At 47.6% G+C, this 25,515-nt stretch overlaps 1 protein-coding gene and 1 long non-coding RNA gene across 7 annotated transcripts in view; one reads left to right on the top strand and one right to left on the bottom strand.

Moving 5' to 3' along the window:
- PRMT2 (protein arginine methyltransferase 2) overlaps nt 1-11,360 on the bottom strand; it is a 29,019-nt gene extending 17,659 nt beyond the window's left edge. For 2 of the 6 annotated variants that reach the window (XR_011387658.2, XM_070071717.2), the window contains exons 1-4: nt 11,255-11,360; nt 9,778-9,875; nt 4,262-4,366; nt 3,419-3,601 (exon numbers count right to left, since the gene is read on the bottom strand). Coding sequence is in view for 4 of the 6 variants with exons in the window: in XM_070071717.2 (XP_069927818.2) it covers nt 3,419-3,601; nt 4,262-4,366; nt 9,778-9,816 (327 nt within the window). In the remaining 2 variants the exon portion in view is untranslated. Of the gene's footprint in view, nt 1-3,418; nt 3,602-4,261; nt 4,367-9,777; nt 9,879-10,026; nt 10,405-11,254 lie in introns of those variants that run through there. The other 4 variants (XR_011387659.2, XM_051859520.3, XM_089330393.1 and 1 more) reach the window with 3 other exon arrangements.
- A 14-nt stretch (nt 11,361-11,374) lies between these two features.
- Nucleotides 11,375-23,768, top strand: LOC108178025 (uncharacterized). The gene is made up of 2 exons (XR_001794746.4): nt 11,375-11,546; nt 22,727-23,768. It is a non-coding gene; the product is annotated as an uncharacterized LOC108178025 (long non-coding RNA).
- Nucleotides 23,769-25,515: the final 1,747 nt, after the last annotated feature.

Raw genomic sequence — 25,515 nt, forward strand, 5'->3', positions numbered from 1 at the left:
CTGATAAGGTGTGGTGGGAAATGATATTTTGGTAAATAGATTCTGTGATCTAAATGCCACCAGCATCATTTGCTGACACAGAATCACCAGTGTGACAGCACCAAGTCACAGCAGTTGACCCAGGAGCAGGATGGAGCCCTCATAAAAGGCCTGCCATTGGAGGGAGCTCTCACACCCATAGCAGTACAAATGGAATAAGACAGTGCACAGCAATCTCCAAGACATTCATGGAAAATACATATTAGAAAAAACTATGTGTGGATTTCAACTTTTTTGTACCAAAATAAACATCGCTTAATTCAATTTTTCCATAAACTTTTTGAGGTACCTTCATATAATTAGCAAGTCTTTCTGGAAGACAAATTGTCAAAATTCATCAAAGTTAAAAATAAAACCGTATGTGTATATATATATATATATATGTATAAATGCACATGTATTTATAAATGAATGTACATATATATTTTATATATTAAAATGCATGTATAGATGTGAATTTAAGCCACGGAAATTGAAGGGACAGTTAAAACAGATCTAATGTAGGGTTCAATTACAGCATTATATGTCATCATAAGAAGTTGTTAGATAATCACTGTCCAATCTTTTCAGAACACACAGTTACCTAGAGCTGCTATAAAGAACTTATAAAATGCTATAAAGCTTTTGCCCTTGCAGTCTTAACTGGGTTAAGATGCTCACCTCCCACATCAGAGTACCCAGGTTCAATGCCCAGCTCCAGCTCCAGCTCCTGCCTCTGCCTCCAGCTTTCTGCTAATGTAGACCCTGGAGGCAGTGGTGATGACTCAAAGGGCTGGGCTCCTGCCACCCACATCAGAGACCTGGAATGAGTTCTCAGCTTCCAGGTTCAGCCACAATTCGGGGAGTGAACGAGTGAATGGGAGCTCTCCTTGTCTATCTTTCTCTGCGTCTCTAAGAAGGAAGAGAACTACAGGTTTCAGAATGGAGAGATCCTCAAAACAACCTAACCATGTGAAAAGGGCAAAGTAAATACCTGTGGATATGCAAGACTTCCTTCTCTATAAACTAAAAAAAAAAAAATCGAACTGGTGGAGGCCTGCATTTGGGACAGTACTTAAGATGCCTGTTGGGACACCAGTGTTCCACATTGGAGTGTCTGGTTTCAAGTCCCAGCTCTATTCCCAATCCCAGCTTCCTATTAATGCAGACCCTGGGAGGCAGCCAGTGACAGCTCAAGAAGTTGGTTCCTCCCACCCAGGTGGGAGACCCAGATTGAGCTCCTGGCTTCAGCCCTGACCATTGCAGGCATTCGGGTGAGCAAACCAGCAGACAAGTGCTCTCTCTTTCTCTGCCTCCCTCTATCTGTCTGTGTCTCTCTATCTCTCAAATAAATAAGTAAAAATTCTTTAAAAAATCTTATAATCAGGCCAGCACCACGGCTCAATAGGCTAATCCTCTGCCTGCGGCGCCGGCACACTGGGTTCTAGTCCCAGTCAGGATGCCAGATTCTGTCCCGGTTGCTCCTCTTCCTGTCCAGCTCTCTGCTGTGGCACGGGAGTGCAGTGGAGGATGGCCCAAGTCCTTGGGCCCTGCACCTGCATGGGAGATCAGGAAGAGGCACCTGGCTCCTGGCTTCGGGTCAGCGTGGTGCGCCGGCCACAGCGCACCGGCCGGCCGCAGCGGCCACTGGAGGGTGAACCAACGGCAAAGGAAGACCTTTCTCTCTGTCTCTCTCTCACTGTCCACTGTGCCCGTCAAAAAAAAAAAAAAAAAAATAGTACAATCAGTGTAGCTCTCAGTTGGTCCAGGGTGTGCATAAACCCTGTTACTGAAAGTCTCCGTGTGGAGGGCACAGCTTTGTGCTAGGGCTGCAGGAAGGAGACTCTGCTTTTCATTAGGATCGTTCCTTGCTGGACTGCAAGCTCTAAGCATGCGTGCAAGCTCTAAGCATGCGTACACATGAGCGGTTTTAACATTTTTAACTGTGAAATACAGCATGCCTACAAAAAAGGTACACTAAGTATGTACAGTGTATCAGAGGCAGTTATTCAGCAGATTCTTGTTTAACAAACACCAGAACACTGCTAGCACCAGTCTCCTGCCTTGCCACCCCGGCAAAGACCTCCCTCTCACAGGTCACCCACACCAGTTCCCAGGAGTGCCAGCTCCCTGCCTTCTAGTTTCACAACTTCTTTACACAGCCATATTTGATTATTATTTATTCAAGAGGCAAAAAGAGAAATGCAAGAGCTCTTCTCTACTGGTTCATTCTCCAAATGCCTGCAACAACCATGACCAAAGCCAGGTCTAAAGACAGAAGCCTTCCTCCACCTTGCGGTGCCAGTACACCAGGTTCTAGTCCCGGTCGGGGTGCCGGATTCTGTCCCGGTTGCCCCTCTTCCAGGCCAGCTCTCTGCTGTGGCCAGGGAGGGCAGTGGAGGATGGCCCAAGTGCTTGGGCCCTGCACCCCATGGGAGACCAGGATAAGTACCTGGCTCCTGCCATCGGATCAGAAATGCAATCCAGGTCTCTTATGTGGGTGGCAGTAACCAAACCACTTGAGCTATCACTGCTGCTCCCCAGGGTCTGCATTAGCAGGAAGCTGGATTCAGGAGCCAGAGCTGGGAATAGAACACAGGCATTCCAAAGTGTCTCATCTCCACTGGTGTCTCAACCACTATACCAAGTGCTTAGCCCTCCATTCACCTTTTAAAATGGACTTTTCACTTTAAATAATTGGATAAATGTTGTATATGCTCTCATGCCTTCTTTCTTTCATGCAGCATTACTTTTTCAAAGTTCATCCTGCAAGTAACAATTGTTATCTAAGTTTAAAATGTAAACAGGGCTGTTGAATGGACCACAGGATCACAGTCTCTTCTCCACAGAAAACACTAAGGTACTGGTTGTTTGGCAGTACTGCTGCTGGCTGATTTACACAATTTCTTTCCATCTCATTGTTAAAGTGAAATGTATTATTTTTTGAAATACTGAGAGAAGCTCATAACCCAATGGCTCAAATGGTATCGCTAAGGATCATCAAACAACAGCTCACAGGCCAGATCCCTTCCTCTACCTACGTTCGTAAGGCCTCCAAGCGGAGAATGGCTTTTACATTTTTAAATGACTTTTAAAAATCCAAAGATTTTGCGACACATGCAAAGTACAAGAAAATCAAATTTCAATGTCCACAGGTAGCTGCACTGGCACACAGCCATGCTCATGTCTGTGTCGTCCATGGCCACTTTCACACAACAGCGGCAGGGCTAAGGAGTGGTGACATGGACCCTGTGTCCCACTAAGACCAGGAGATAGTTTGCAAGCCTTGCTCTGAACAACAAGTACAAGCAGCCCAGAGATTATTTCTGAAACATTAGAACATAAACTAGAAAAAAGAAGTGGCGCCTGGGCAGCTGAACAGGGAATGTGTAGGTGATACCAGGGTCCCGTAGCTGCCAAAGTACTCCTCATCCTGCCACGTGTCCTCGGGGTCATACTCCTCCATGGGCCGGCCCACATGATTGGCAGGAATGTACCCACAACAGCCTGCTCGCTCGCCCCACCACCACTCTGCAGTCGTTTGTCTCAGGATGAGAATCTTCTCTCCTCTCAAAAAGCTGAGCTGGAAAATAAAAAGACAGAAGTTAAATTCAATAGGAACACCACCAGCAGGCACCTTGATTGTGGCTCAGTGGTAAATCTCCATCACTGGTGACCAATCAGTGATTTCCAAAATGGAGCAAGTAACTACAGCAACCGACAGCCCGTGAAAGTGACAGGATTCAGGGATCTTTGTGGAACATCTGCCTGGCAGAGGACAGAGTGCAGTTGATTTTTTAAAAAAGAGAAGGGTAAACAATTTCAAATAGCTTAGCAGAGCATCCCTCACTGTAGCCCCCGAAGCCATAACCAATTTTGTTACCAGAGGATTACTCTAAGAAATCCTACCACAAAGTAAGGAGAGCTACAGCAAGCAGACATCTCCCTCTTACTCGTCAGCCTGCTTCCTAACTGGGTGGGCTCTGCTCCACACTTTCCAAGTGGACATGGACCAGGTGCCTCTCCCTCTACTGACACGCCCCATTCCCTACCCTGGCATCTTCACATCGTGGTAGGGGTCAGAATTTGTTGGACTAGAAAGTGAAGGTCACATAACAGGTCTCCTTTGGCTCTATAAACAATTGAGTACCACTTTATTTAATGTTAGTATGATGCCCACAAACCACATCTAAACACATCTGAACATGCTGAAATCCACAAAACAGACTGCCACACAGGCTACCTGGTTCTCATCAGTGGCGGTGTAGTCAGCGATGGCCACAAATTCCTCTGGCTGTACTCCCTCCTGGAGGAGCTCCGCCTCGCTGGGCTGGACAGGTTCCTCTTCCTGCTCAAAGTCAAGGAAAGCACAAAGAAAGAACTCCAGAGCTTGTTTTCTTTCTTGTTTCTGGCTAGGAAGGTTTGGGATGTTAGACACAGCGGGCTGAGCATGCCTGGGACACCAGAATCCCATATCAGAGTTCTAGTTCAAGTCCCCGCGCCTCCACTTCCAGCTTCCTGCTAAAGCACAACCCTGGGAGGCAGCAGATAATGGCTCAAGTACTTAGGCCCCTGCCACCCATGTGAGTCACTGGCTTCACACTGCCCCAGCCTGGTTGTTGCAGGCATTTGGTGAGTGATCCAGCAGATGGAAGATAGGTCAACCTGCCTCTTAAGTAGATGAAAAATTAATATTTTTAAAAAGATTCTTGTGATTGAATATTCATTAGAAAAACGAATTGGATCATCTTTACCACCCCTACTTGACATCACTAACATAAAATAATTTGCATCTTCAATGGAAAGTCAAAGAAACAGCAAGGAGGTCTGCTGTCAGCGTCTCTCTGGTAAGGCACCCTTGGCCTCAAGACCAATGGTTTAGGACAGCGACAATCGACCCCAGGAAAAGGAAATCATGTCTGAAAATGTTGGCTCTATGGACCTCTTCAGACCAAAGACAGAGTGAGAGGACATGGTGGTGGGGAATGGAACAAACATCCCCATGAGAGCATACTCTGCACCTAGAATTCAGAGGCTGGTCCTGCAGTCTTGGAGGAGCCCACTAGCTGCCCCATGATACTTCCTACCCAGATAACCTGCCTGGACAATGTCCACTGGAGGTAGCAGAACCAAGCCACACATTCCAGCTCAGCAGAGCACCCCTGTCTCAATACCTACATCTTAATTTTCCTAAACATAAAAGAACTCATGCTCACGTTAGGAAATGTGTGAAAAAAGTACACACAGGTACAAAAGCACCCAGAAGAAAAACCAGAACCTCTTGCAGCCTCGGTGCACCAATCAGAACGGTATCCTACTCCAGGAAGCGGGCATGGTGCATGCGCCCATGGCATGCAGGGGTCGGAGTAGCGTTTATCCTTTCAGAGTCCAGTAGGCACGCATGGTGCACATGGCCTGCTGGGATTCCCGTGTACCACTTCACAGCTGTCACAGTGACAATGCCTGTTCTCCTGAGTCTGCTTTAAGAATGTTTTTTATTCAGACATGTGACAGTCTTTCCATAAAGGGTGCCACACTTCACACTTTACCATTAATGCATGCAAAGGGTATCTAGTTCCTGAGTACTCAATAGAGATTTAAACACTACCATTTACCCATGTAATCTCAGTGACATTTATAGAAAACTCAACAACTGCAGAATACAGTCTTTGCAAGTGGACACAGAATATTCACTAAAATAGTCCATATGACTAGGCCATACAGCAGGCTGGAATACAGTTCAAAGGACTGAAATTATGGAGTATGTTACATTCTGTAACCAAATATCATCAAACTCATATTGAGCAACAAAAAAGACAAGTAAAAATTCCCAAATGTTTGGAAATTAAGCAACACACTTTCAAAATGTTCCAGAATTGTTTTAATTTCCATTGTGATATATTAAACATATTTTAACTGAACATTAAGAATGCAATGCAATGTGTGAGATACAGCTAGAGCAGTAGTGAGAGGAAAGGTGGCAGCTTTAAAGACATCTTAGGGAAAGAAGAAGAGCAAACCCAAAAAGATAAAAGGAAATGAAAATAAAAGCAGAAGTCAATATATTCCAGCCTGCTGTATGGACTAGTCATATGGGACATTTTAGTGAATATTCTGTGTGCACTTGAAAATACTGTGCTCTGCAGGTGTTTTATAAATGATACTGAAAACAGAAGACTAGAGAAACTCAACAAAGACAAAAACATTTCTTCAAAAAGGTAAGTTGATAAAATTCTAGAAAGGCTTGATTAAGGGGGGAGGAAAGAGATAAAACACCAATATCGGGCATTGCTTCCATTGTGGAGGGTGGTAGTAACAGGATGAACACAAATATTACTAAAATATTACCTTGTCTCACAAGTAACCAGAAAAATGAAAATAGTAAGATACCAATTACCAATCCTAATCTATCAAACTGACCAAATCCAAAACATGTGATGTCCCCACCTGTCAGCAAGCACTATTATTGGCTATTGCAGACAACAGATCATCATTTAGTAAAATGCAAACCATGCAATCCCTTCCATCCTATGATGCCATTACTGGCTACCCAGTCACACACAGAGGCATGGCGAAGGATGCTCACTGCAACACTGTGTAAGAGAAAACAACTTCAGTGTTTAAAAAAAAAGGGAAATAAATAAAATAGGGCACACACTTGATACATAAAAGTAAGGCTGCAACAGACCTATATACTTTATCTGTGAATGTAATACAATCTGAAGCCTGGAGCCAGGAGCTGCTTCTAGGTCTCCCAAATAGGTGCAGGGACCTAAGGAGTTGGGCCATCTTCTACTGTATCCCAGGCCATTAGCAGAGAGCTGGATCGGAAGTGGTGCAGCTGGGACTCAAACTGACATCCATATGGGATGCTGGCACTGCAGGCGGAAGCTTTACCTGCTATGCCACTGCGCTGGCCCCTGTGATACATTCTTCTAAAGAACATGCTACAGGAACCTCCACTTTGACTATGACCTTGTCTAAACAAGATAAGAGTCGGAGAACTCAAGGGGCTTCCATAGCCTTGGAAACTCATGACTGGTGCATAGGGAGATTATTGATGCCATAAACAGGAGTGTCAATTTGTAAAGTCAACAACAGGAGTCACTGTGCACTTACTCCTCATGTAGGATCTCTGTCCTTAATGTGCTGTACACTGAGGCTTAATGCTATAACGAGTACTCAAACAGTATATTTCACTTTGTGCTTCTATGGGGGTGCAAACGATTGAAATCTTTACTTAATGTACACTAAACTGATCTTCTGTAAAAAAAAAAAAAAGAAAAAAAAAGAAATTATCAATTCCCAACTTGACTCTCACTGGGATTAAACATGACAATAGGTCTGATCTGATTTCATCATGATTTAAAAAAAAATCATCTATTATTTTTCACTTTATGTTTCTGTGTGGGAACAAACTGTTGAAATCCTTACTTAAGGTATACTAAGCTGATCTTCTGTATATTAAGATAATCGAAAATGAATCTTGATGTGAATGGAAGGGGAGAGGGAGTGGGAAAGGGGAGGGTTGTGGGTGGGAGGGACGGTATGGGGGGGAAAGCCATTGTAACCCATGAGTCGTACTTTGGAAATTTATATTCATTAAATAAAAGATAAAAAAAAAAAAAAAAAAAAAAAACATGCTACAGGACAAGGACTGAGCTAGCACAATATATCTATCAACAGATGTAAAGTTAAGTGGGAAAAAAGCAAGCTACAGGCAACAGAGAGTATAAATCACATATGTAAGTTCTAAAAAGCACACACAGATACTATCATATTGTTCAAAGATTTCTGCATAATGTACAGAGGTATAAAAAATGGGGCAGAAGCACACTCATCAAATTCATAATTCACAGTAGCTTTTACCTCTAGAGAAACAGAAGAGGTAAAGGATGTTGCTGGAGAAAAAAACTTTACTTGTGGTGTTGTTATTTTACACGTGTGTGTGTGTGTGCACTGAAGTAAACATGGCAAAATGTTAGTGAGTCTAACTATAAAATGTACTTGATGTTTCCAATACTATTCTATAAATGTTCTAATTATTTTAATGCCTCAATGTCCATGGGATTAAAACATTTTATGATTCATGACAATAGATTAATAAACCAACTGTAAATAACATTCCTATCCATAAAAACCCATTGAAAGGAGATCTTCAGGGCTGGTGCTGCGGCTCACTAGGCTAATCCTCCGCCTTGCAGCACTGGCACACTGGGTTCTAGTCCCGGTTGGGGCGCCGGATTCTGTCCTGGTTGCCCCTCTTCCAGGCCAGCTCTCTGCTGTGGCCAGGGAGTGCAGTGGAGGATGGCCCAGGTGCTTGGGCCCTGCACCCGCATGGGAGACCAGGAGAGCACCTGGCTCCTGGCTTCGGATCAGCGCGGTGCACCGGCCGCAGCGCGCCGGCCGTGGCAGCCATTGGAGGTTGAACCAATGGCAAAAGGAAGACCTTTCTCTCTGTCTCTCTCTCTTTCACTGTCCACTCTGCCTGTCAAAAAAAATTTTTTTTTAATAAAAAATAAAAAAAAAAGAAAGGAGATCTTCAGAATGAAAGGGGGAAAAAGCATTAAAACTGAAATCACAGATACTAAAAATGTTTGATTTTTTTTTTTTTTTTTATTTTTGACAGGCAGAGTGGACAGTGAGAGAGAGAGACAGAGAGAGAAAGGTCTTCCTTTGCCGTTGGTTCACCCTCCAATGGCCGCCGCTGCAGCCGGCGCACCGCGCTGATCCGATGGCAGGAGCCAGGAGCCAGGTGCTTCTCCTGGTCTCCCATGGGGTGCAGGGCTCAAGCACCTGGGCCATCCTCCACTGCACTCCCTGGCCATAGCAGAGAGCTGGCCTGGAAGAGGGGCAACCGGGACAGAATCCGGCGCCCCAACCAGGACTAGAACCCGGTGTGCCGGCGCCGCAAGGTGGAGGATTAGCCTATTGAGCCACGGCGCCGGCTCAAAATGTTTGATTTTTTAAAACATCTATTAGAATATTAGTTTATTTTACATAACCAACATTCCTTAAAATTTAACGTGTTTTTTTTTTCTTTTTTTTACTGCTAGCTTGAATGAAATTATGTGTGTAGCCCAGGCAGAAAACAGTGTGCATACATGTATCTCTTCTAATTGGCTGGTATTATACTTGGGTGTCATCAAATAGCTAGGAAAGCATGCTAGTTTCACTAGTTCAGGCACCAAAACTGAGTCCTAGGTGACTGATATTTTTGTGTGCAGTTTCTTTTTTTGTTTTTTACTATGTGCTTAATTTTATTTATTTAAAAGGTAGAGAGAGACAGAGAGAGAGAGCGAGAGCAAGCTCATGTGCTGGTTCATTCTCCAAATGCCCACAACAGCAGGGCTTTGGACCAGGCAAAGACAGGAGCCAGGAATTCAATCTGGGTCTCCCATGAGGGTGGCAGATATCCCGCTATTTGAGCCATCACCTGCTGCCTCCCAGGGTGCACCACCGCAGAAAGCTGGCATCAGGAGCCAAGCCAGCACCTGAAGCCAGGCACTCCCACGCTGGATGCAGGTGTGCAGAGGACCCCGTGTTCTGACCACCGGAAGTACTCCCTAGACATGTTTCCAGCACCAGCACGGGAACGCCATCTGCAACCCTGTACCTCAAGGCTCTTTCAACGGAAGCAGCCCGCTGTGGGGGCCACCCTCAAGGACACAAGTGACGCTCCTGGCTTGTGAGCTGACACTTGTTTCTGTCACATTCACGCTCGTTGGGCACGAGTTCTTACACTGCAGACAAAATTACCTGAGACTCACTCCTGGGGCAGTCACCTGACGTGGCCATAGCTCCCTCGGGCTCTGCCTCATACCTGCTGCCTTTATTATTTCATTTTCTCCTCGTTTCTACTGAGAGAGAGAGGGAGGGGGAGAGGGGGAGAGGGCTGTTACACCGCTTGACAATCAAATCCATTTAACTTCTGAGGCACACCAGAAAGGTCCCCGACCCAAGTGAAACCAACCTACGCGTGCGCCGCGGTGTGGAGATGAAACTCACCCTCAGTTCTACGCGGCCCATCGGAAGCACCCACAAGCGGCACAGGCACACGCGCGTCCCGGGCTGGCCCGGGCGCTCCTGGGGTCGCCCTGGGACGGAGCCCCCCGCCTCTCCTCAGCTCCCCCGCGCCTGCCAGCGCCACACTCCTATAGAACGCACGCCTCGCCTACAAACAGGCCTGACCCTACTCTCGTGATTCCTGGAACCGTAACTACTAACTCCGCTGGAAACCTGGGCCCACCTACGACGGCGCGAGGGTGCGGCCCGGATCTGACGCCGGGGCCGAGGCAGCTCTGGGAGAGACCTGACGGGAGGGAGGGAGGGAGCCCCGGGAGCGGCGCGGCCGGCCCGGGCCGAGGGGGCGTGGCGCCGCGAGGGGCGTGCCTGCGGGGAGGGGCGTGCGCCGGGAGGGGCGTGCGCCGGGAGGGGCGTGCCTGCGGGGAGGGGCGTGGCTAGGGCGGAGCTCTGGGAGAGACCTGACGGGAGGGAGGGAGGGAGCCCCGGGAGCGGCGCGGCCGGCCCGGGCCGAGGGGGCGTGGCGCCGCGAGGGGCGTGCCTGAGGGAGGGGCGTGCCTGAGGGAGGGGCGTGGCTAGGGCGGAGCTCTGGGAGAGACCTGACGGGAGGGAGGGAGGGAGACCCGGGAGCGGCGCGGCCGGCCCGGGCCGAGGGGGCGTGCGCCGGGAGGGGCGTGCCTGCGGGAGGGGCGTGCGCCATGAGGGGCGTGCCTGCGGGGAGGGGCGTGCGCCGGGAGGGGCGTGCCTGCGGGGAGGGACGTGGCTAGGGCGGAGCTCTGGAAGAGACCTGACGGGAGGGAGGGAGGGAGACCCGGGAGCGGCGCGGCTGGCCCGGGCCGAGGGGGCGTGGCGCCGCGAGGGGCGTAGCTCGGCCAGGGTGGGGCCCCGAAGAGGGGCGGGGCCGCTGGTAGGCGTGGCGCAGGAGAGGGGCGGGGCCCCGGAGAGGGGCGGGGCCTCCGGTGGGCGTGGTGCCGCGTAGGGAAAAGGCGGGGCGTCGGAGAGGGGCGGGGCAACGGGGTGGGGCAGGCGCGGAGCTCGCGGACAGCCGCTACAGCGCAGAGCCGAGGAACCGGGAGGGCGCTCGGGGGTCCCAGGAGGAGACGGAGGCTTCAGTCGGCCAGCGACGCACACGGGGGGCGAGGACCCCCTCACCCTACAAGTCCTGCCTCAAGTGCAGCCCAGCCTCCTACGCTGGGTCCACCAGGACACCTACCTCAGTCGCTTCTCCCCGCCGAGTTGCACATCCACGCCACCAGCACGTAGGGGCTGACGGTTCCCCACCGGGAGCCAGAGCCACCGCCCTCGGCCTGCGCAGGCGCAGTGCGCACGAGCCGCGCCCAGGGGAGGCCCCGCCCCGAGGCGGGGCCATCCTACCGCGCAGGCGCACTCCACAGGCTACGCCTTCTGCGGGGTAGAGCCGAGTTGCGTCGTCAGCCCGTGTGAGGAACCGGCTCCCGTGCCCACAGCCGGCCGGGGCGGGAGTCGGACGCCGGGAACGGGCGCGGGTACGTAGACGGGGGCGGAGGGCTGGGGGTCGGACGCGGTGCGCGGCAGCTGTGGGCAGCGTGTTGCTGGCCCAAGACCCCGATTGGGGTTTTCTTGTGGTAATTCAGGGACCTTCCGTTGTCCGTGTGGACCGGGTCTGGACGCCGGGAGCGCCGCGGTCAAGTAGGGTTTCCCCCGCCAGAAGCCCGGGGTTACCGGAAGGCGGACTGCCGTCCCTGCCCCAGCTGGGAGAGCGGCCCCAGAGCTGTGTGGTCGCACAGGGTGAGACGAATGTATAAAAAACATTCAACTTGAAGGTCTGATTGGGTTTTGTGTGCAATTCTAGATTCAGTCAACACCCTGTTCTAAATGAGCGTTCTAGTGAGCTGAGCAGATGTTAGTTTAATAGACAGAGGGCTGAGGAGAGCAGAAACAGACAAAAGAGGAATTTCCAAGTTACTTTCCTGCCACATCTGGCCTGTCTGGGAATGTGGCCTCTCCCTCCCTGCCTCTGTGCTCTCAGAAGTCAGATAAACATTCTGCTTTCAGCTTGGTGACTTGGACTTGGGGCATCAGTGAGTCCATAATGGTTTGGTCTTTTGGGTCTAGTGCAGGGCAGCCTCCCATAATCTACACAACAACCTAAAATACCAGCCCCTCCCAGCGCACCTGCTGAGGCAGACGCACACCTAATGGTCTGCATCAGCAGCACACAGGCACGGCCCTGGCAGGGGGTCCACAGGGGCTTCTGATGCTGGTGGGCTGGCATGATGGATTGGAAATGAGAAGAGCAAACAGGCAGGTCTTGACCTGCGTGGTAGAGTGAAATCGCACCAGCCTTCTCCCTCAGGAGGCTCGTGCTAAGCCAAAACCTGTCAGTCAGGGCGAGAAAAGCAGTTCTCAATGAGAAGTCCAGGAGTGAAGTCCAGGCTTGGGGTGGGCATTGTGCCCCAGCCAGTTACGCCACCTCCTGCAATGCAGACATCGCATATGAGTGCAGTGCTCCTTTGAGTGCTAGCTGCTCAACCTGCGATCCAGTTCCCTGCTAATGCACTAGAAAAGCAGCAAAAGCTGGCCCAAGTGATCGGGCTCCTGCCAACCACGTGAGACACCCAGATGGAATTCTGGGCTACTGGCTTTGGCCTGGCCCTGCCCTGGCTGCAGTGGCCATTTGCAGAGTGAACCAGCAGATGGAAATCCATGTATTTCTCTCTCTCTCCCCACCCCTCTCTTTCCCGACCCCTCCCCTTTCCTTTCTACCCTCCCTCTCTCTAAAATTGCCTTTCAAATACATTAATAAATCTTTTTTTAAAAGACAACAAAAAAGTCCAGGTCTTGTTGGAACTGTGTGTTGTCACCACCCAGCCCAATCCCTTGCTGTCCTGAGGTGTTCAGGCCCCACACAGCTTAAAAGAAGATAAGGTTCCCTCACTGATAGATGATACCATATGGAATTTGTTTGGTTCTTTTAGGCATATTTCCAACATACAGTAAAATTGCTAGGCATGTGAAGAAACAGGAAAATGTGAACTATAATTATGAGGAAAAAGCTTTGAATAGAAATGTCACATAGATCATCAAGATGAGTTAGCAGACATGTACTTTAAAATGCTGAAAATTACTATGTTGAAGGTTTTCAAGGAAATGATGAAGAAAATGGACATGAAAAGGAAAATTCACTTATAGTATGGGATATGTTTTTTAGAAAATTAAATAGACAACCTACAGCTGAAAGCATAGCACTGCCTGAACTAGCACAGCAGACAGGAGCTGATAACAGAACACAAAAACAAATCTAAAGAATTTATCCAGACTGTGGCAGAGAGGAAAATGAGAAAACAGCAGCACATAAGAGATTCTGCCATGTTAATAGACACCCAAAAAGAGGTAAGAGTGAAACAAATCCAATACTTAAAAAGGAAATGTTGGGGCCGGCGCCGCAGCTCACTAGGCTAATCCTCCGCCTAGCGGCGCCGGCACACCGGGTTCTAGTCCCGGTCGGGGCGCCGGATTCTGTCCCGGTTGCCCCTCTTCCAGGCCAGCCCTCTGCTGTGGCCAGGGAGTGCAGTGGAGGATGGCCCAGGTGCTTGGGCCCTGCACCCCATGGGAGACCAGGAGAAGCACCTGGATCCTGGCTCCTGCCATCGGATCAGCGCGGTGCGCCGGCCGCAGCGCGCCGGCCGCGGCGGCCATTGGAGGGTGAACCAACGGCAAAAGGAAGACCTTTCTCTCTGTCTCTCTCTCTATATCCACTCTGCCTGTCAAAAAAAAAAAAAAAAAAAAAAAAGGAAATGTTGAAGACCTGCTCAGCAGCTTTTCCAGGGTGAAGAGGGGACAAGGCACAATGAATAAAGAACAACCAAGACAAGAGATTATGGAAAAACCAGAAGGAAGGCGGGAGGGACAATGGGACCCTCTTCCTGAGCAGAGAAGGAACACCTCTGCATCTCCCTGCATCTTTTATTCCCTCCAGATAGCATTCAGCCTTGCTGTGTCAGCAAGTGTGTACTCGCATCTGCAGTTTTGCCTATGTGGCAGTATGCATCAAGCTACCTCTCACGAGGAGGGGAGGAACACCTTGTGAGACCAACAGACCTTTGCTCGTTTGTCTTAGGTGATATCTCGTGAGAAGGAGGGAAACATCCTGGAACAGGACATCCAAGGCCTCTATGATGTGAGCTTTCTCACAACCTAAGGCACAAGAGAACCATTCCCAGCATCCATGGCCTTCCAAGGAATGCAGACATGTTGTTCCTGACTCCTCAGGATATCAGCAGCATCCTTGCCTTCCAAGGGATGCAGGTGTGATGTTTCTATCTCAAGAGATCACTGAGGTGGCGCCCAGGCAGTCCCCACAAGGAAACATTTGAGGACTGTACTAAGCTAAGTCAAATCAAAGCAGACTATGTACAAAGAACATCCCACAGAGTCACAACAGTGAAACCAAAAATAGTAGTTGAGAAAATATCAAAAGCAGCCCAAAGTAAAAGACATTACCCATAAAGACCAGCAATAAGATTATGGCTTACTCAGCAGCAGAAATTACAGGAAATTGAAGACAATGAAATCATATCTTTAAAGTGCTAAAAAGAAAAATCTAAAGTATAATTCTAAACCCCTGCAAAAGTATCATACAAACTAAGTCAAGGGACTGGAATTGTGGCACAACAAGCTAAATTGCCACTGGTGATGCTGGCATCCCCTATGAGTTCTGGTTCAAGTCCCAGCAGCTCCTCTTCCAATCCAATTCCCTGCTAATGTGCTTGGGAAAGCAGTGCAATTGGCCCAAGTTCTTGGGTCCCTGTCACCCACCAGGAAGGCCCAGAGGGAGTTCCAGGCTCTTGGTTTCAACCTGGCCCAGCACCAGCCATTGCAGCTATTCGGGGAGTTAACCAGTGGATGGAAGTTCATGCTCTCTCCTCCTCTCACTGTAACGCTGTCTTTCAAATACATTTTTTTTAAAAAGTAATTTTCTTATAAAATCTCAGAGAATCTGACACAAGTGAGCAGAACTCAGACTGAAGTAATCTCATAAATAACTGCAGGAAAGAAAGAGGAAAGCTAGTACTAGAAAGTATAAGTGATAGGCCGGCGCCGTGGCTCACTAGGCTAATCCTCCACCTTGCGGCGCCGGCACACTGGGTTCTAGTCCTGGTCGGGGCGCCAGATTCTGTCCTGGTTGCCCCTCTTCCAGGCCGGCTCTCTGCTATGGCCAGGGAGTGCAGTGGAGCATGGCCCAAGTACTTGGGCCCTGCACCCCATGGGAGACCAGGAGAAGCACCTGGATCCTGGCTCCTGCCATCGGATCAGCACGGTGCACCGGCTGCAGCGGCCATTGGAGGGTGAACCAATGGCAAAGGAAGACCTTTCTCTCTGTCTCTCTCTCTCACTGTCCACTCTGCCTGTCAAAAAAAAAGTATAAGTGATAGATATGGCTTTTAAATTTTTCCCTACGTCAACAATAACTGTCTTGTGAAGTTTATAACAACTGGTGATAAAATATTTCTCAACAGAGGCACCAAAAGCAAGGGCAATAAAGAACTATTAAACAGTTGTAAGGTCTGCATCTTTATGAGGAAAAGGTAAAAGTGGTATTACACCTCAGGTGGGTTAAGGATGCATATGGAAATTCACAAAAATACAATAATAGGGGCTGGCATGGCACAGCGAGTTATGCCACCACCTGTGACACTGGCATCCCATATGAGTGTTAGTTTGAGTCCTGGCTGCTCATGTTCCAATCCACCTCCTTAGTAATGTACCTGGGGAAGCAGCAGAAGATGGCCCAGTGCGTGGACACCTGCCACCCATATGGGAGACCCAGATAGAGTTCTAGGCTACTGGCTTCTGTTGTGGCCATCTGGGGAGTGAACCAGTAGATAGAATTCTCTCTTTGTAACTCTGCCTTTCAAATAAATAATTTTTTAAAAAGGCAGTGATGTATGACTAATAGAAGTAGTAAAAGAGAACTAAACTAATAAACAACCAAGGGACAAATGGAAAACAAATGGCAGGATTGTAAAGTCAAACCCAATTATACTGTTGCAATAAAAAATATAAAATTAGTAAACACGTCATTTTTTTAAATGTGGCTTTTAAAAAGATTCTACTAAATGTTGTTTATAAGAAACATCCTTTAAAGGTAAATATTTACGCCGTGGCTCAATAGGCTAATCCTCCACCTTGCGGCGCCGGCACACCGGGTTCTAGTCCCGGTCGGGGCGCCGGATTCTGTCCCGGTTGCCCCTCTTCCAGGCCAGCTCTCTGCTATGGCCAGGGAGTGCAGTGGAGGATGGCCCAGGTGCTTGGGCCCTGCACCCCATGGGAGACCAGGAAAAGCACCTGGATCCTGGCTCCTGCCAGGATCAGCGCGGTGCGCCGGCTGCAGCGGCGGCCATTGGAGGGTGAACCAGCGGCAAAGGAAGACCTTTCTCTCTCTGTCTCTCTCTCTCACTGTCCACTCTGCCTGTCAAAAAAAAAAAAAAAAAAAAAAAAAAAAAAAAAAAAATAAAGGTAAATATTTAGTGGAAAATAAAAGGGTAGGGAAAGCTGTATCTCACCATACCAACATTTTTAAAATATTTATTTATTTATTTGAAAGGCAGAGAGAGGGCCCAGTGCCGTGGCTCACTTGGCTAATCCTCCACCTGCAAGCACCGCCATCCCATATGGGCGCCGGGTTCTAAATCTGGCTGCCCCTCCTCCGGGGGCTCTCTGTTGTGGCCCGGGAGGGCAGTGGAGGATGGCCCAGGTGCTTGGGCCCCTGCACCCGCAGGGGAGACCTGGGGGGTGGGGGGAGGTGCCTGGCTCCTGGCTTTGGATCAGCACAGCGCCAGCCGTGGCGGCCATTTGTGGGGTGAACCAACAGAAGGAAAGCTTTTCTCTCTCTCTCTCACTGTTTAACTCTACCTGTCAAATAAATAAATATTAAAAAAAAAAAAGGCAGAGAGAGAGAATCTTCCATCTGTTGATTCACTCCCCAGATGGCTGCAACGATCAGAGCTGGCCAATCCAAAGCCAGGAGCCAGGCGCTCCTTCCAGGTCTCCCAAGCAGGTACAGGGGCCCAGGTACTTGGGTCATCTTCTACTGCTTTCCCAGGTCATAACAAAAAGCTGAATCAGAAGTGGAGCAACTGGGTCTCGAACCAGCTCCCATATGGGATGCCGGCACTGCAGGAGGAGGCTTTACTTACTACACCATGGTGCCAGGCCCTGTACCATTTTTAAAATCAGACCTTGAGGTAGATAGTATGACTGGAAATTAAATACTTCATGTTAAATGGTCAATTCAATATATCTCCAGTGGTCCTAAATCTGTATATTTATAATATATAAAATATATAAATAAATGTATTTATTATAAGATTCAAAATATATAAAGTAAAATGCCAAAAATTCTATTTTAAAGGAAGTAGCGAAATAACCTATCATCATAGTTGGGGAATTTAAACATACTCTTCACATAACTCACAGAACAAGAGAACAGAGGATATAGATTTGAACACCCAAATAGCCAACTTGACATATATCATGTTGGTATACATCATAAGATTATTTACATCTAGGGCTGATGCTGTGGTGTAGTGGATAAAACTGTCGACTGTGTTGTCAGCATCCCATATGGGTGCTGGTTTGAGTCCCAGCTGCTCCACTTCTGATCCAGCTCTCTGCTATGGCTTGGGAAAACAGTAGAAGATGGCTTAAGTCCTTGGGTCCCTGCACCCACATGGGAGACCTGAAAGAAGCTCCTCTTACCTAGCTTTAGATTGGCCCAGCTCAGGCTGTTGCGACCGCTTGGGGAGTGAACCAGTGGATGGAAGGCCTCTCTCTCTCTCTGCCTCTTTACTCTGCCTTTCAAATAAATAAATAAATCTTTTTTTAAAAAAAGAAAAGATTATTTGCATGTTATATATAATTACTATATCCTACTACTAACAGAGTACATACTATTTTCAGGTACCTTTTTGCAAAATAGACCTAGGGTGGGCCACAAAGCAAATGTGTCCAACTCCAGTTTGGTCCCTGTAATCCCTGCCTCCTGGTAGTCATACCTGCCACATTCACTACTGAAGACTGGCTCCCTCCCAATTAATAGGTTGAATGTCAGTGCCACTTCTGCTACACATAGGCCAAAAGGGAGTGGAAAATATACCCCCCACCCATCATTGGAGTTTCTAGGTAGAGCAGACCAGAACCAAGGCTGGTCCACAATTAGTATGAGAAAGAGTAGAAGTGAGTGGTTTTGTTTTTCTTATGATTAGGGCTACAGACAAGGAAGAGTTTACATGTGCAGGCAGAACTTGAACTTTGTACCAGCCCCCAAGGAAAAGCATGTACAAACTTCACGCAGTAGAAGGAGGATGGGTGGTGGATTTAACAGCTGTCGATAGCCTCTTTATTATAATGTCCTCCCTGACCTTCCCCTTCAGTGAGCGAGACTACGCCTTGATTTGAACCAACAGAAATCCTCAGTGATAGGTTGTCATTTTGGAATGCAAAATTATGATCTTTACTATGAAAGGAGACTGCCTTACTGGCTTTGATTTTTAAAAGTGTTCATGTTGAGGATAGTTTAGGTAAAGCTGCCACCTGCAGTGCTAGCATCACATATGGGTGCTGTTTTGAGTCCTGGCTGCTCAACTTCCAATCCAGCTGTGTGCTATGGCCTGGGAAAACAGTAGAAGATGGCTCAGGTCCTTGGGCCCCTACACCCACATGGGAGACCCGAAAGAAGCTCCTGGCTCCTAGCTTCAGATTGGCCCAGCTCCAGTTGTTGCAGCCTTTGGGGAGTGAACCATAGGATGGAAGACTTCTCTCTCTCTCTCTCGGCCTCTGCCTCTCTATAATTTTGCCTTTCAAATAAATAATTAAATCTTTTTTAGAAAAAAGTGTTCATGTTGCAGACATCCTCATGGCAAAGAAAGTCAAAAAAGTTGAGAGCTAACAGCAGGAAAAGGACCTCAGTCCTCAGCTTCAAGAAGTTGGATTCTGGGACCAGCATTGTGGCTTAGTGGGTTAATCCACCACTTGCGACACTAGCATCCCAGATTTGAGGATTGGTTTGAGTTCTGGCTGTTCTGGTTCCAATCCAGCTCCCTGCTGATGCACTTGGGTCATTCTCTGCTGCTTTCAAGACACTTGGGTGTGTGGGCCAGCTGCAAAAGCAGAACGGAACCTGAAGGAGGGAGTGGGAATGAAAAGAGAGACGCAGAGAGAATGGAGTCAAGACAACAAGGCTGATCAAGGCTCATTTATTCTAATGTCTCAGTGGTGTTTATACATAACCAGCTGTAGAACAAAGAAGCACAAAGAAGCACAAAAGATAACAACATATGTAAGCAACTTATCAGGGCCTCCGGTAGCACAGATAATTTTAACAGAGTGTTCTTGATTAACATCCTCCTTCAGGATAGGAGTATGTGACTTTCTTGTCCCAGGAATTCCACAGGCCTAGATTAGCCTTGACTTGTCCAAAGGCTGCCTACACTTGGGAAAGCAGCAGAGAATGACCAAAGTGCTTGGGCACCTGCCACCCAAGTGGGAGATCCAGATGGAATTCCTGGATTCTGGCTTTGTCCTGGATCAATTGCAGCCACTTGGAGAGTGAACCAGTGCATGAAAAAAATCTCTCCCCACCTCTCTCTGTCACTGTGCCTTTTAAATATAAAAATCTTTTAAATAAAAAAAGGAAACTGATTCTTTCAACAAGATATTAGTCTACTTGTGTTGCCACAACAAAAATACCATGGAGGAACTGGTGCAGTGGTGTAGTGGGCTAAGCCTCCGCCTGCAGTGACATCATCCTATATGGGAGCTGGTTCTAGTCCTGGCTGCTCCTCTTCCAATCCAGTTCCCTACTGATGGCCTGCGAAAACAGAGGAAGATGGCCCAAGTGGTGCCCCTGCACCCACGTGGGAGACCCAGAAGAAGCTCCTGGCTCCTGCCTTCAGATCGGCCCAGCTCTGGCCATTGTGGCCATTTGGAGAGTGAACTAGTTGATGGAAGAACTTTCTCTCTCTCTTTCCCTCTGTCTGTCTGAAACTCTACTTCTCAAATAAATAGATAAAATCCTAAAAAAAAAAAAAAAATGACTACTACCTGAGTGAGTTAAACAACAGAAATTGGTTTTCACATGATTCTAGACTAGAGGCTAAAAGTACATGACTGAGGTGCCAGTATGCTGGGTCTCTGGTGGGGGTGCTCTTTCTGTCTTGTAGCAAGCCACCTTCTCACGGTGTCCTCACATGGCCTTTTCTGGGGTGCAGACAGAGTGCTCTAGCGCCTCCTCTACTCCAGAGACACCAGCCATAACAGACTAAGGTCCTACCCTTATTATACAATTGGTCTTAATTACCTCCCTAAAAACCCCATCTTCAATTACAGTGGCATTGAGATTAACTTTAAAACATGAGTTGGAGTGAGTGGGGAGACATAACTCAATCCATAGCACATCTACATATCCTATGATTCAGAAAAAAATTCTACAGCATTTTTCCAAGATAAATGAAAATGTGTCTAAAAAAAGCAGTCCATAGGGCCGGCGCCACGGCTCACTAGGCTAATCCTCCGCCTAGCGGCGCCGGCACACCGGGTTCTAGTCCCGGTTGGGGCGCCGGATTCTGTCCCGGTTGCCCCTCTTCCAGGCCAGCTCTCTGCTGTGGCCAGGGAGTGCAGTGGAGGATGGCCCAGGTGCTTGGGCCCTGCACCCCATGGGAGACCAGGAAAAGCACCTGGCTCCTGGCTCCTGCCATCGGATCAGCGCGGTGCGCCCGCCGCAGCGCGCCGGCCGCGGCGGCCATTGGAGAGTGAACCAACGGCAAAGGAAGACCTTTCTCTCTGTCTCTCTCTCTCACTGTCCACTCTGCCTGTCAAAAAAAAAAAAAAAAAAGCAGTCCATAAAAGAAAAAAAAAAACACAATGAGGTTTCACCTCATCACAGTTAGAATGGCTATCATCCAAAAATAAAAAAATAATAATAATAACAAATGCTGGTGATGATGTGGAGAAAAAGGTACTCTAATACACTGTTGGGGTAATGTAAACTGGTATCACCATTATGGAAGATAGGATGGTGATTCCTCAGAAATCTAAAAATAGATCTAGCATATGACCCAGCTATCCTACCCCTGGGATTTACCCAAAGGACATGAAATCAGCATATGACAGCATTACCTATATCCCCATGTTTAGAGCAGCTCAATTCACAGTAGCTAAGATATGGAATTAACCCAAATGACTATCAACTGATGACTGGATAAAAAAAAATGTGGTATAAATACATGATGGAATACTACTTAGTCATTAAAAAGAATAAAATCCTCTCTTTTACAAGAAAATGAATGTAAATGGATTCCAATATACTTAGTGAAATAAGCCAGACCCCAAAAGACAAATATCACATGTTTTCTCTGATGTATGGTAGCTAATATAAAAAGTACAAAAGAGAAAATTTAATGTATATGAATGAAGTTGACATTTTGGGATTTTATTGTTGTTGACAGCTTTTTTCTATAGCTCTGTAGAACAGTGGCCTTTCAACTTTTTTGCTTGTTGAACTCTAAAATTTAGTGGAGAATTAACCTGTGATTATAAGTACATTTAAAGCCGGTGCCATGGCTCACTTGGCTAATCCTCCACCTACAGCGCTGGCACCCCAGGTTCTAGTCCTGGCTGGGGCGCCGGATTCTGTCCTGGTTGCCTCTCTTCCAGTCCAGCTCTCTGCTGTGACCCGGGAAGGCAGTGGAGGATGGCCCAAGTGCTTGGGCCCTGCACCCGCATGGGAGACCAGGAGGAAACACCTGGCTCCTGGCTTTGGATTGGTGCAGCGTACCAGCCATAGCGGCCATTTGGGGAGTGAACCAATGGAAAGAAAGACCTTTCTCTCTGTCTCTCTCTCTCACTGTCTAACTCTGCCTGTCCAAAAAAAAAAAAAAAAAAAGCACATTTAAAAGTATTTTCTCACAAAAATTAAAAGAAAAGGAGTAGGGAGGGAAGTGTATTATATTCTTAGAATTGTGTCTATAAACTACAGAAATATACTTTTTAAATTACTAAAATCTTTAAAAAGAAAAAAATGCTGTCCAAGAATATTCATAGCACCTTTAATAGCAAAGAAAGAAAGAATAAAATGTCAAATAACAGAATGAGTACACAACTGTAGTTTATTCATAAAAATGTTACTTTACTGCAGAATGTTTTCAAATAGAAACAAAGCATGCCACCCCAACTTCCTGTGGGCAAGATAAAATCTATGCCACTATTAGGAAAATGTAGCCTCAGAATAAAAGTGAAGCCAGGGTGGGATTGTATAATCCTCTATTAAGACTCAAAAGTGTAGGTGAAGCTGCTCCACTTCTGATCCAGCAACCTGCTAATGTGCCTGGGAAGGCAGTGAAAGATGGCCCAAATCCTTGGGCCCCTGCACTCACATGGGATACCCAGAAGAAGCTCCTGGCTCCTGGCTTTGGATCAGCCCAGCTCTGGCCATTTCAGCCATTTGGGGAGTGAATCAATAGATGGAAGATCTCTCTCTCCCTCTGCCTCTCTGCCTTTCAAATAAGTAAATTAATTTTAAAAAGACTCAGAAGAATTTAAAATGGCATTGCATGGATCCTTTGAGATGGGCAAAAGGCCTCATTTTGGACCTTATGTATGTGCCTCCCAGAGTCTCTTCATTAAATGATCTTCTTCTGTTTTCCAGAGGCTGTCCTTGAGGAACCATGCCCAAGGATCTTCAAATGTGGACCTGAGTTGGGTGATGAGATCCTGGAGATGGAGCCATCATAATGCAATGAGACCCCGGGGTGCTGGACACGTGTATTTTGGCTGTGGCCAGAGGGCAGATTGTATTTCCCAAAGGTGGACATGATAATATTTCCCATCCCACAGGCTCTCACCCAGTGGAGTCAGGAAGTAAAGTCTAAGAGCGTATGATTAGCCTACCAGTGAAGATGCCCACATTCCACGTTAGAGTACCTGCATTCAGTTCTTAGCTCTAGCTCCCAACTCCAGCTTTCCTGTTAATGCAGACACTGAGAGGCAGCAGTGATGGTTCAAGTGATTGGGTTCCTGCCACCGGCATGGAAGATCAGGATTGAGTTCCTGGCTCCCAGCTTCAGTCTGGCCTGGTCTGGCCTGGCCCAGCCTGTCTTTGGCCCTTGTGTTGTGCACTTGGGTAATGAAGCAGTGGATGGGAGTGTTCTTCTTTCTTTCTCAAATTAGTACATAAGGAAATAAAAAAAGTGGAGTCCAAGTCCCCTTTCTTTGATTCTGGCTGACCTTAAAACTTGCCTGTAACCAAGTGAATGTGACAAAAGTATCACTTCTGAGACTAGGTCAAAAAAGTTCTACAACTTCTACCAGGTTCTCTCGGTATACCCCTCAAGTTGGCAGTCCCAACGGAGCCCAGCCTTCCAGCCATCCTCATCAAGGCACCAGACATGTGACCAAGACTACATGGGCACTCTAGACCTGTTTAAGTGCCAGCTGAATATTACCAATGAACTCTGTCAACACCACTTGGAGCAAAAGTAGTCCAGTCTCAACCATAACCTATAGAACTCATGGGATCTAATAAAATGGTGGTGGTTTCCAGTCACTATCTTTTGGAGTAGTTTGTTTGCAGCAACAGCAGTTGAATATTCTGCCACCTAAGAAAATGTCTTGCTTGCCTGTGTGGCACAGAAGGATGTGAATTCAGCAAGGGAGTTCTGGCTGCTGCTTAATAAAGTCTTTCAATCACCTTTGGCAGTCATGAGTGAGCTTTTTAAATGGTGGATTTATGATTGATTTTTATTTACAAGGAATCCAACAAAAGTTCAGTGATTCAACTACACATAAAAAAACTCGTCCTATTACACTGGTTTTAGAAATGTTCTTAGATACAAAAAAGATAGTCTATTTTGTGCTGCTATAACAGTATCACAGACTGAGTAATTTTACAAACTGTAGGAGTTCGTTCAGCTCATATGTGGGCTGGAATATCCACAACCAAGGGGCTACATTGGGTAGGGGATTTCTTGCTGCAACATAACAGAGTAGAAAGCATCATGTGATGAAAGGAGGTCTGCAAGAGAGAGCCAAAGAGGGTCAAACTCACTTCTGTAGCAATCTCACAGATCATCTCTTAAAGGCCCCATTTCTCAACACTTGTACTGGGGACGAAGTTTCCAACACATGAACTTAGGAGGGACACATTCAAACCCTAGCACTCACCTTTCTCTCACATTCTCTCTCATATCTGTCCTAATAGACTTACTAAAGTTAAATTGAATTTACAAAAGAGGTGTCTCCAAAATGTTATACTAAAAGAACACTATCTCGACCCTTTGAAGGGGAGGGCATTCCATGTGCTGTATTGCTCCAAGGCAACACTCCGGCGCATAGAACTTGGATTCTGGAGACAGACTCAGCTTCAGATCTTTGCTTTCCTACTTCTCAGTGATGTAACCTGGCAAACTACTGCCCTTCTCCGAGCCTCAGTTTCCCCCAACAATGAGGAAGAAATGCACGTTTCTTGGACAAGCTGAGCTTCAGAATGCCTGCCAAGCTCCTGTCCCCTTCTCAGAGATTTCCTCATGTGTGCCTAGTGCCCAGGTGACCTTTGGGTGTAGCTGTCACACAGGTTCCATGTAGCCCTGTCTCTGAACCAACAAGACCCCTGGAACAGGGCTGAGCCCAGGACTGTGTTCATCCGATTGCTACTGAGCAATGGAACTTTGCACTCTTAACCAGCTCCTAGGGTGACCAGAATACACTGAAATCTGAGCACTGCTGACCACACAGGACGGAGCAGGAGTGTGTGCTGGGTAGGAACACTGATGCCAACATGCCCAGCTAGGGGAACGTCAGGGCATGCAAATCACGTGCTGGGGGAGGTGGTGCAAGTTCTCCCCGCTTCTGAAAGAATCAAGGTGGGCTCAGTAGCTGGCCTGGCCACTGCCCTGCACTCTCCAGGGGAGGTCCCCTGAACCTCCCATAGCTTTAAGCCAAGGACCCACACTGGCTGGGGGCAGAGCCAGCGCAGCAAGCACTAAGTTTGTTTTTGTCACTTCAGGCAAAGCTAGGTCAGCAGGATGCCTGTTTCAAACAAAGGATGTGTACTCTCTCACCACTGGAGGCCTGAGCTTTCTGTTTTGAAGACCGGGGTTGCCAAAATGCTGCTCTGGTCTGCTTCTGGGTTCCATGGTTCCAGCTGGAGGAGTGGTCTCTACACATTAGTCAGCCTTACTAGTTAAAGGGATGAAGCCTAGGAGCTGCTCAAACACAGCCCCCATACTGGCAGCCCCACTGAGGTCAGCCAAGGCCACTCAAGAGACCCAAAATGCTGAACTCCAAGGATTGCTACATTAAGGCACCTAGGTAAACATGAGCCTATGTGTGTAAGAGGGGCTGAAGACAATGAGAATCTGTAAGGAAAACAAGGGAGCCTGAGGTGCTGAAGAGGTCTGACCAGCTGCCAGGCTTGGAGCAGGAAGCCGCCCTGCAGAG

The sequence above is a fragment of the Oryctolagus cuniculus genome, chromosome 4, assembly GCF_051225735.1.
Source record: "Oryctolagus cuniculus isolate XC-2025 breed Fujian yellow rabbit chromosome 4, ASM5122573v1, whole genome shotgun sequence".
Taxonomy (NCBI): Eukaryota; Metazoa; Chordata; class Mammalia; order Lagomorpha; family Leporidae; genus Oryctolagus; species Oryctolagus cuniculus.